The following is a 12,460-nucleotide window of genomic DNA, read 5'->3' on the forward strand; positions in this document are numbered from 1 at the left end:
AACAAAATTAAAACATTATGTTTATTTTAATTCCAAGTACAGAATAACCATCCATAAGTACAGGTTTCAATACATGATTAAAGAGAATAAAGCTTGTGGGGGAGAAGAGACTGAAATCCCATTGAGAAGAATTGCATGTTCCTTCCATGTTCCTGATTTTCCCACCTCTTCAGCCCCATCTGTTGAGGGTGGGGTCGGGCTGCACTTGGAAAACTTCTGGGTGCCCTTAAATTTGCCAACAAGTTTTTAGACCAACAAGTTTTAGACCAAAAGCATGATCCAGGGGGGAAAATGTATAAATTGGAGAGGATCACAATGAAAAACACCTGTTTTCTGAACTCACTGTTAAGGGAATCTAATGGCTAGCCACAGGCTGGAAAGATATGTTTATAAATAGCATATTTGGGAAGAACTTTGTGCTATGAATGCACGTTACCATACCAATGTTACCATAACTGAACAACAGAAGGTAAGCAACCCAGTGAAAAATGGGTGAAATCTGAACTTCCCCACAAAGATGGACAGCTGACACATGAGCGTTTGGAAAGACCTTCCACATCCCAAGCCATCAGGAACTGCATGCTTAAGGGACTGTGAGGTACCACTGCACAGTTAGAAGAGCTGGAACCCAGAACACAGCATACCAGGTCCTGGCAATGACATAGAGCAAAAGGGGTGTTCACTCCTGAGCAGGGCGGCAAAAGGCTCAGCTACCTGCAGACGTCTTAATAGTGAACACACTCCTGTAACAGCGAACACACTCTTCTGACAGGGAACACAATCCTGTAACAGCGAAACACTCCTCTGATAGGGAACACACTCTTCTGACGGTGAACACAATCCTGTAACAGCGAAACACTCCTCTGATAGGGAACACACTCTTCTGTCAGGGAACACACTCTTCTGACAGTGAACACACTCCTGTACAGGGAACACACTCCTCTGATAGGGAACACACTCTTCTGTCAGGGAACACACTCTTCTGACAGTGAACACACTCTTCTGTCAGGGAACACACTCTTCTGATAGGGAACACACTCCTGCATGAGTGAATACACTCCTCTGATGGAACACAGTCCTCAGAGAGTGAACACACTGTTTCTTTGACAGTGAACACAATCTTCTGACAGTGAACACACTCCTATGACAGTGGACACACGTCCCTGAGAGTGAGCACAGTCCTCTGACAGTGAACACTCTCTTGTAACAGTGAGCACATGTTTGTACCCACCTTTCTCAGGACCCCGACCCAATCGGCCCTGTCATCATCAGCCCCAGCACAGCCGCCCTGCCCCTCAGGGTTTCTGACACCCTCAGGATGTGGGTGTTCACACTGTGTGTCTCAGACAGTAATAAACAGCCGTGTCCTCAGACCTCAGATTACTCAGCTCCATGTAGGCGGTGCTGGTGGACGTGTCTGCGGCTAATGTGACTCTGCCCTGGAGCTTCTGTGCATACTTTGTCCACCATCTTTGCTGTCAATCCGTCCATCCACTCAAGCCCGTGTTGAGGGGCTGGTCACACCCAGTGCATGTCGTAGTCGCTGAAGGTGTATCCAGAAGCCTTGCGGGACAACTTCACTGATGCCCCAGGCTTCCTCAGCTCAGCCCCGACTGCACCAGCTGCACCTGGGTGTGCACACCCGTGGACTGGGGACAGAAGGGCATGAACCCCCCTGACTGGACCCTGTCCCTTCCTCCACCCCAGACCGGGATGACCCTGACCTGAAGCCAAGGCCCCAGGAGGAGGACTCTCCAGCTCCCGTCCCTGGTGAGGGCTGTGCTCCCAGGACTGCTGCGCAGAGCCGGTGTTGTTGTGGGTGATGTTCTCAGGGCTCAGAATATCCCAATTTAACCTAGGACACCTCAGGTCATCTGCACGTTCTAGAGGCTGAAAACTTCACACTCACTACACGGGCAATATAGGAAGGAGTAGTCTTATGACCAATGACCACGCTCAGTGGGAATTTGTGTGTCCGTGTCCTCATCCTTGTTTGAGGACGTGTGTCCCTGCCATGTCCCTGACCGCTGTGCACTCAGAGCTCTTGCAGTGAGGGACCAGCCCCACAGGACACAGTCCTCACCGTGAACCAGCCTTTAACGTCACAGAGACATCTTCACGTCTTAATCAGTGTGCTCCCCAAACTCTGCCACCACTGGGTATTCACACACTCACCTGTCACACAGACATACAGACACACACACAGACACTTTCACACTCACACATACACACACAAACCTAATCACACACATTCACACACTCAGATGCATACATACACACACTCACATGCATACACATACTCATATAAATACACAAACATGCACACACATCCACACTCACACATGCACTCAAACACATTCACACACTCATATACACACTCATACACACACAAACGTGCACATGCACACCTTTGACATACACACTCACATGCTCACATACACACACATAAGCACACACATTCGCACACTCAAACACACACTCACACACACACACACATATACACACATACTTCTTGTGGCCTCATTGAGCTGTGTATTCTCATCAGGACCCAATATTAAACATCACCAGTCCTTGTCCTGCTAGGTATTGTTTTCCGTGAAAAGAGAAGACTCCGTCTCTGAGTCTCCCCAGCCCCCTCCCCACGTGCTCCTGGGCAGCAGCCCTGCACTGGGGTCCTGGGCACCCCCTGTCAGGGCTCACAGGGCATCCTAACAGTGTTTCTAGTCTGGTATGAAATGGCTGTGTTCTACCGTCAGAGTATTCTTCTGGAGACAGCATGGTCTTTTAATCATCTCTAGAAATAGCCTCAATCAATGCACACACCCTGGAGAGAGACCCAAGGAAGAAATTTATGAGAACACCTGGACGTCGCCTCCCTGGGGCTGCAGCTGCACTGATGCAGCTGACACTCACAGTGAGTCCAGAGGCTCTCGAGGACTTGGGGTCCCTTTGCCTCCTGGAGCCCCCCGTGGGCTAACATTGTGTCACAGGATAGCTGCATCCAGAAGCATGGGGCTCGATGCCCACTCCACCTACTGTTCCACACCTGGGTTCCCCTGTTCTTGCAGCACCTGGACCCTGCAGGGGCCCCACAGGAAGGTGCCAGACTAGCCCCCTTGTCAGAAACCAGTGCAGTCGCCCTCTGACAACTCACAGCACAAATGCCTGAGGGTCTCTAGTGCCCACCCCTGCGTGAGAGGAGACACCTGAAGTCGGAGGAGGATGAGGCAGCACCCTTGTCAGCTGACTCAGCAGATGCTGCCCTGAGGGAATGCTCACCCGGGGGACGGGGGGCGTTGAGCATGCTCAGGCACCTCAGTAGTGTCTGACCCTTTGAGGCCCCACGGACTGTAGCCCACCAGACTCCTCTGTCCATGGGATTGTGCAGGCAGGAACACTGGAGTGGGTTGCCACAACAGCACCCTGCAGAGAAGCTAGGTCAGCCATGTGCGTGTCCCCTGGCAGGACATCTCTTCACCAGGACGGCCTCGGGGTGCATCCATCCTCAGACTCCATCCTGCTTCTCCCCGTCCCTCCTGACCACCTGCCCGAGGACCTCAGGACCTGGCGTCAGTGGGGAGACAGACCCGCTGCTGAGTCAGGTACAGCTCCTCCGGCAGGACCCTGTGACCAACCCGCTTCTGCCCGCTGTTCTGAGTCTCTGATGGAACCTTCATAAACATTCCTGAGCACCTCAGATACACAACAGCAGGAGAGGGATTCTGGCCAATTCGATCAGGCAGGAGAGAGAGAGCGTCTGAGGCCAGCAGTCAGGTGTTCCGAGCCTGGTCTCCAGCCGCGGGTACCAGAGCCTCAGCACGCTGCCTCGTGGATGTCGTTTGGCTGTGGTCTCTGCACACTAGCTCCCCTCCTCAAAGAGGCTGCACATCGTAGCTCTGCCAGGTTCCTGGGGGTCAGGTGTGGGTAGGGGCTTCCTGCATTGTTGAGACTGAACACCCACGACAGGGGAGCTGGGTATGGGCTGTGAGCATCTCCAGGGTCTCCAGTATTGGCCCATCCCCGCTTACCTCCTCCCGGCCTGCAGTGCACCGGTCCAGTCCCTTCTCTTAGCTGTGACATCTGCCCCCTCTGTAGGTCTGCAGTAGACAAGAACTTGTGTTCACCTCCTGGGAGAAGCTGGGGGAAGAGCTCTTCCACGGAGGGTCTGCCTGACAAACCTTCTGGGTAGGTGTTAGCATTTCCCAGTGTTGGCCTTCCCCTCGTCCGGTCCGTCAGGTGTCCTTAGGGATAAATATGAACACTCACCGTGAGGGCCTGGATATTTCTGGAGTTACATCCCACAAACCATGGAGTGTGGCCCCCTGCATCGCTCATCCTCCCAGCGGGTATTGCTGGTCCTGCAGGAACTGGTAGGAATTACCCTGAAGGTGCGCCTCCTGCATCTTCACATCCATGGGCAGGTCTCACCTGGACTGTGGATTGCCCACCTCTCTGGTTTTGTGCTGGGAGATTCCCTTGAAACGTCAGGACTCTGTTCAGTCCAGGGAAAGTTTTGGTGTTGAGAATTTCCTTGCTTTAAGGATGGAAATGACAATTTCATACACACTACCTCTTGATGCAGAAAACAGCAGGTACCAGCTGAGGGTGTCCTTGAATTGTGAGTAGAAGAAGAAATCGAATGTCACTAAGAGTGAGAGGAGCCTGGACAGACTTGACTAACATGAAAGACAGGGGTGAAGGACACAGCAGGGCACTTACACTTAGGCTCAGATTCCAAAGCTCTGCCAGAGGCTGGAATTCACGGTGAGGAGATTGTTACGGCCATGGTGACCCAGTGCTAGGCAGAAGGCAGGACAAAACATCTTATGGGGATTCCTGGTTCCTGAGGTAATTTCAGAGGAGCCATTCCCCTCCTCCCCACTCCTTTCCACGTCTGCATGTGACTGGGGAATGCAGTCATCACCTCCGTACATGTGAATCACCTGGGGGAGGGGCTGACAGGTGGGTATGCTTGTGGATAGTGGTTCACTCTCTCCAGGTACATGAACTGCTGACTTCACCAAGCCTGGAACACCCACATCTGGGCTCCTTGTTTCATTAGCTTGTGATCTTTTTCATTGTTTGGGCTTCCCCAATAGATCAGTTTAATCTTCCCTGATAGCATGCTCCTTGGAAGAAAAGCTATGGCCAACTAGACAGCATATTCAAAAGCAGAGTCTTTATTTTCCTAACAAAGATCCATATGGTTTTTCCAGTAGTCATGTATGGATGTCAGAGTTGGACCATAAAGAAATCTGAGTGCCAAAGTATTGATGCTTTTGAACTGTGCTGTTGGAGAAGACCCTTGAAAGTCCCTTGGACTGTAAGGAGATCCAACCAGTAAATCCTAAAGGAAATCAGTCCTGAATATTCATTGGAAGGACTGAAAAGAAGCTGAAGCTCCAATAGCTTGGTCGTCTGATGTGAACAACTGACTCGTTGGAAAGGACGCTTATGCTGGGAAAGATTGAGGGCAGGAGGAGAAGGTGATGACAGAGGATCCCCTGGTGAAGGGAAATGCTAACCCCTCCAGTATTCTGCTGCGGAGAATTTAATGGACTGTGTTTTCCACGGGGTCACAAAGAGCCGAACGTGACTGAGTGACTTTCATGTTCACATTGTTTACTCAATTTGTCTTTGATTGCTGCTTAATGAGCCTCACACAATTATCAAAATGTTGCTCTAGTGGTAAAGAACCCACCTGAAAATACAGCAGATGTGAGAGAGATGGGGTTGATCCCTTGGTCGGGAAGATGTCCTGGAGGAGGGCATGCAAACCCACTTTTGCCTGGAAATTCTCATGGACAGAGGAGCCTAATGGGTTACAGTCCATTGGGTGGGAAAGAGTCGGACATGACAGAAGTGACTAGCATGCATGAATTAGGACAAAAGTGATTTAAAATCAGTAAGTTCCATGAGCTAAAAGGTAGCGTATGTTCCATGAGACAGTCAGGAGACATGGCTGAACACCAAGAGGGTGCTCACAGTGGCTTCTTTATTCATCAGGGAATATTCTGTATATTCCTTAGATGTATTGTGCTCTCTCATTGAAAGATGAGTCCGCGTATAAACTTCTGGTGGATCATACCTTAAAAATAAAACTGAGGATATCAAGTAGGGGTTGTTTTTACTAGTAAAAGCTTTCCTTTAGTATGTGGCCTCTATCTAACATAGAACTGCCCAAATGACAGAATCTACTGCACCTACTAGAGCCTATCAATTAGTGAAGGGAAGAATGCCCCGTTGGTGCTCAAAGAGATGACACCTCACTAATAGCACTATTCATAGTTTCTCCATGGAAATTCAGTGGGACCCCGCACCCCAGGTTGATATAGAAGGTGAGTTTGATGACACCACAGACATAGATGCAGGAACACAGGTGACACAAACTTTTCACCTTCCTGCATCTCTGCACGGTGTCAGCAGACTCACCTTCTATCCCAGGCTGGCGTGGAGGTCCCGCTGCGTCTCCATGGAGAGAACTATGGCTGATGCTGTGAGTGAAGTGTCAGTTCAGTTCGCACCACCTAGGGGGGTTCTTCCCTGGCTCTGGGTTTACACACCTTGTTGTCTGAGTCCAGCATGCACTTACACTGCTGACCACTGGCTAGCTCGTTCACTGGCCCTGTGCTGAGCCGCATTGCTGAGTCACGCAGAGCCTCTCCTGTGGACTCAGCCGGCTTACACCAAGTGTCCAGAGAACGGACATAAGTGACAAGAGGAAGCGACCCCAAGAGACTGCGCCTTTCGTGCAGTGGGGATATGGTCCCCTTCCCAACACACCATTCTGCCCCAGAGGCTGAGTAGGCACCTACAGAGTCATGAATGCAGAGAAGTTCCCCAGGGAAACTGCTACAAGGAGAGGAAGCCCCAGGTCCTGACAGGAGACCAGCTGTCAGTCACCATCTGCACCTGCACCTGCACAACACCACTGTGTGTCTCCAGCACCCGCTCGTGGTCATGGAGCCCCCGGAGGGTGACTTGGGTCTGGGCTGACACTGACTTCCCCTCACTGTGTCTCTTGCAGAGTGAGACATGGCCGTGTCCTCAGTGGTCACAGGGCTCAGCTGCAGGGAGAACTGGTTCTTGGACGTGTCCCTGCAGATGGAGGTGTGGTTCTTGATGGAGGGGCTGTAGTGAGTGTCACCATTATAATATATGCACCCTGTCCACTCTAACCCTTCCCTGGGGGCTGGCAGATCCAGTTCCCACCATAACCACTGGTGATGGAGTAACAAGAGGCGGAGCAGGTGAGGGAGAGGGTCAGTGAGGGCTTCAGCAGTTCTGGGCCCGACTCCTGCAGCTGCACTGGGACAGGTCACCTGGGGACAAGGAGAGTCAGTCCCTGTCAGTGGCCTGCAGTCACAACCATCCCTACAGACCTGTGCCTGAACCTGAGACCCTCACCTTGGGGAGCTATCACCAGGCAGAGGAGACCCCACAGCCTCATCTTCTGCACCACAGCTCTGCCTTCCATGAGACCTCAGCCCAGTCTGAGCAGAGAGGGTTGAGCTCCCACCACCCAGGGGTGGATTTTACCCTGGAGATTGAAGAGGAATTTGCATTGAGGAGCTCTATCCCTGTGAGTCCAGAGAGGCTGTGGTCACACTCACCCTGGTCATCCCAGGATCCCCATGGGCACCCTCTGAATTTACATGGTTGGAAAGCAAGGGTGGGAAAGCACTGGGTCTAACAGATGGCTTGGAACCAGATCCAAGGGCAGGTCCCCCTTTCTGAGCCCAGGGTCTCCGTCCTGACGGCCCCCTGCCCCTCCCCCGTCTCAGCTCAGCTCCTCGTCCTCAGTCCGCGGGTCTTCCTCAGGGCTGAGCCCAGCACAGCTCCTGCTTCCTTACTCTGCACCAGTGACGGCCACTGTGATGGGAGTGAGCACAGAGGGAGGTGGGCTCCATGCTGACCCCACGGACAAATCCTCCTGAGGACCTCTGTATTTCCCCTTTTGAATGATCCAGACAGAAGCTCAGAATGGGGTGTGGACTTCAGGTAGTTAACAGTTTTGAAATGAACGTCAGAGTCAAGTGTTTTACTGAATTCTTTAGAAAGAAGAAAAATGAAGGAGAAAAAATTTTAGCTGTTGACTATTATGTTTTTATGTTTGTGTGTGTGTGTGTTTGCATAAAGATATCCTTACTTCAAGGAAAAATTAAAATATATATACACATACAGTTGTCTGAGAGTGACATAAACCATAGCAAAAATATCAGGACACATAAGAGGGTCTGTGGCTTAGCTCCTGGGCAGGAGCAGTAAAGAACAGGTTCTGAAGAGAATCCCCTCCAGGCCCTCCAGCCCCCAAAGCCTCTTCTGCACCTGCTCCTGCCAGCAGTCCTGAACGTGGTGGCCCTGAGCGCCCCCTGGTGGTCCTGGGCGCCCATGCAGGGAGGTTTCTGTCTGGGCTCTCTCTGACTTCCCCTCACTGTGTCCTTTGCACAGTAATACACGGCCGGGTCCTCAGGTGTCACGCTGCTCAGTGAGAGAGAGACTTGGCTCTTGGAGGTGTCCCTGGTGATGCTGAGCCGGGATTTCAGGGCTGGGTTATAGCCTGTGCTTCCACCGCTGCATATAACACCAACCCACTCCAGCGCCTTCCCTGGAGCCTGGCGGACCCAGCCTACAGCATAGCTGCTTAGTGAGAATCCAGAGCCAGCGCAGGTGAGGGAGAGGGTCTGTGAGGGCTTCACCAGGCTGGGTCCCGACTCCTGCAGCCGCACCTGGGACAGGACCCCTGTGGACAGAGAGAAGCACGGTGACTCACGGGCTCAGAGGCCGCTTCCCCACGTGCCCATGTCTGATCCAGAGACACTCACCGCTGGGAGCTGACAGCACGAAGAGGAAGGTCCACAGTGGGCTCATCTTCGAGCAGATGAGAGTCACCGCTCCTGAAATCTCTTCAAGCCTGAGGAGGAGCCTGAATTTAAGTGACCTGGTGCTTTGTTTCCAGCCTGTGACCTGAGTGGATCTTTGCATGTGGGAGGGGCCTCTGCGTAAAAAGCAGAAAGTAGTGAATGGAGGTCCCTGTCTCTAGGGCTCCCCCTGTGAAAGGGGGTGCTGACCCCTCAGTTCTCTCTCAGAGAACTCAGCCACCCCTGGGGTCCCCCTCCCCTTATCTGGGGTCTTCTGTGTCCAGGAGTGAAAGGATATGGAAGGGCTGGTCAGGAAAAAAGATGTGGTCAAATATCAAGCATAGGTTTTGGGAAGAGAGTAATTGCAGGGAGGTTCATCTTTTGTCAAATACACACTACAGATTCAAGGTCTACATAATTGTCAGAACTCTCATTTATCGTTCTTTTCTGCACTGGCTTATGTTCATGAACAGGATATTAAAACATTGGAGTGAAAATGTATGTGATAATTGCATTTCATTAAAGAAAACTCAGTACAATTTAAATTTTATCAAAACTCAAAAATGGTTTATTATTTCCCTTAGCTGGTGAGACCATTTCTTCATCTGAACAGTTTAAAATCAAGAGTTGCTCTGGAGGTGGTGTTGTTAATATGTACTAACCCTGCAGTTAATTTTGTGGACAAAGTAGACGTTTCTGCTGAGAAGCCCGTCTTCCCAGCATGGCTGACTTGCCCAGTGGGCTGTCCCACACTGTCCTGTGCACAACTCAGTGTCTGCAGGAGCTTGTGAACCTCAGGACCCCCACCCTGCGTGTGGACACTGCGGACCCCAAGGCTACTGCAGACTGAGGACAGACAGCTCCCGGGAGCTCCTCAGTGCTCCAACATGCTGGGCAGGTGCCCTGCTCACTCTGCACAGACTCCCTACTCCTCCAAGTGCTTATTCCTTCCTCTCTGTGTCCCTGCCGTGAGATGGGAGCTCAGGGAACATAGTCCTCACCACAGTGGTGAGAGGACATGCATGGCTCGTGGAGGTAAATCTTCACAGTGAACACCATGCAGAGTGTGAGGGCAGCACGGTCAGAGGAAAGCTCCTCCTCAGGAAGCAGGTTCCCTTGAAAACCCCACTGAGAGCAGCTTTCTCGAGCCCAGGGTCCCCGTGTCCTGGACTGAGCCTGAGGTCCTCTGAGTCAGCAGTGCTGGAGAGCAGAGCTCAGCTCCCCCGTCTCCCTGTGGCCCTGAGGCTGTGGCCTCGCACCTGCATCCCGGCTGTGAGCATGCAGACTGGGGATGACGGCCGTCACCGCGTGTCTGGACTTTAGGTGGGTTTTCTGGGGGTGGTGAGTGATGCCATCAGTGGTGCTATCTCTCCTGGAGCCAGAAAATATCGGTGTGAGTCCCCATCTCTGACTGACACCCTGTCCATGTGACCCTGGTCCACTCCTTCCTGAGATGTCAACACTGCCGCTTTGGGGCAGGTCAGCTCTCCCTCAGCCCAGGGGTCTCAGCTGTGTATCGGCAGAAGTGGAAACTGCTGTCTATGAAAAGCCCTATCCTCCATCCCGTTTCAGGAGGAGAGTCCTAAATGGACCATATTGCTACTGTCTTTTCCATAATATTGGTTGTTTTTGCTGTTCAGTCGCTCAGTCATGTCTGACTCTTTGTGACCCCATGGACTGTAGTTCCCTGCCCTTCACCATCTCCCAGAGCTTGTTCAAACTGATGCCATCCAACCATCTGATTCTGTCATCTCCTTCTCCTCCTGCCTTCTATCTGTCCCAGCATCAGCGTCTTTTCCCATGAATTGGCTCTTCCCGGCAAGTGGTCACAGTATTGGAACTTCAGCTTCAGCATCAGTCCTTCCAATGAATATTCAGACTGATCTCCTTTAGGATGGACTGGTTTGATCTCCTTGCAGTCTCAGAGATTCTCAAGAGTCCCACAGTTCAAAAGCATCAGTTCTTCAGCTCCCAGCCTTCTTTATGGTCCAACTCTCACATCCTTACATGACTAACAGACAAACCAAGGCTTTGACTATATGGACTGTTGCTGACAAAGTCATGTCTCTGCTTTTTAAGACACTGTCTAGGATTGTTAGAGCTTTTCTCCCAGCAGTAAGTGTCTTTTAGTCTCATGGCTTCAGTCATCATCCACAGTGATTCTGGACCCCAAGAAAATACTTTCACTGATTCCATTGTTTCCCTATACATTTCATGAGTCATGGGTCCTCATGCCATGATCTTAGTAATTTGAATGTTGAACTTTAAGCCAGCCTTTTCACTCTCCTCTTTCACCTTTATCAAGAGGCTCTTTAGTTCCTGTTCAGCTTCTGCCATAAGAGTGGTGTCATCTGCATATATGAGGTTATTGATATTTCTACTGGAAATCTTGATTTCAGCTTGTGATTCCTACAGCTCGGCATTTGTGTGATGTATAAGGCATGTAAGTTAAATAAACACAGTGACAATAGAGAGCCTTGATTCATTCCTTTCCTATTCTTGATCCAGTCTCTTCTTGCATGATCTGTTCTAGCTATTGCTTCTTGACCTGTATACACATTTTTCAGGAGGCAGGTAATGTGGTCTGGTATTGCCATCTCTTTAATAATTTTCCATGCTTTGTTGTGATCCACACAGTCAAAGGCTTTAGCATAGTCATGACCATTAGTAGATTTTTTTTTTATTTGTTTGCTCTTTTATGATCCAAATGTTGTTGGCAATCTAATCTCTGGTTCCATTACCTTTTCTAATCCAGCTTGTACATCTGGAAGTTCTCAGTTCATGTGCTGTTGAAGCCTCGCTTGGAGGATTTTGAGCATGGCCTTGCTAGCATGTGATGTGAGTGCAATTGTGCAGTAGTTTGACCATTCTTTGGTGTTGCCCTTCTTCGGGGTTGGAATGAAAACTGACCTTTTCCAGTGCTGTGGCCACTGCTGAGTTTTCCAAATTTGCTGGCATATAGAGTGCATCACTTTCACAGCATCATCTTTTAAGATTTGAAATAGCTCAATTGGAATTCCATCACTCCCACTAGCTTTGTTTGTAGTGATGCTTCCTAAGGCCCACTTGACTTCACATTTCAGGATATCTGGCTCTAGCTGAATGATCACACCATCGTGATTCTCTGGGTCATGAAGATCATTTTTGTACAGCTCTTCTGTGTATTCTTGCTACCTCTTCTTAATATTTTCTGCTTCTGTTAGGTCTCTACCATTTCTGTGCTTTATTGTTCCCATCTTTGCATGAACTGTTCCCTTGGTATCTCTAATTTCCTTGAAGAGATCTCTAGTCTTTCCCATTCTGTTGTTTTTCTCTATTCCTTTGCATTGTTCACTTAAGAAGTCTTTCTTATCTCTCCTTCCTCTTCTTTGAAACTCTACTATCAGATGGGTATATCATTCCTTTTCTCCTTGGCCTTTCACTTGTCTTCTTTTCTCAGCTATTTGTAAGGCCTCCTCAGACATCTTCTATCTTTTCAATCATATGAGTGAGTAAATTAAATCAGAAAGACCCTGCCCTGCCTGTGTGTAGGTAATAAGACCTTCAACCAAAGCAGGAAGAGCAAGAATCACAGGACACATCTAGACTCTCTGGTCTGG

At 50.3% G+C, this 12,460-nt stretch overlaps 1 gene segment (V, D, J or C); it reads right to left on the bottom strand.

Moving 5' to 3' along the window:
- Positions 1–8,026: 8,026 nt before the first annotated feature.
- Positions 8,027–8,936, bottom strand: LOC133068320 (immunoglobulin heavy variable 4-59-like). The segment is given in 2 exon segments: positions 8,027–8,743; positions 8,826–8,936. Coding segments are annotated over 2 exon segments (639 nt in total).
- Between the last annotated feature and the right edge of the window lie 3,524 nt (positions 8,937–12,460).

This window comes from Dama dama, chromosome 13 (genome assembly GCF_033118175.1).
Source record: "Dama dama isolate Ldn47 chromosome 13, ASM3311817v1, whole genome shotgun sequence".
NCBI classification, from domain to species: domain Eukaryota; kingdom Metazoa; phylum Chordata; class Mammalia; order Artiodactyla; family Cervidae; genus Dama; species Dama dama.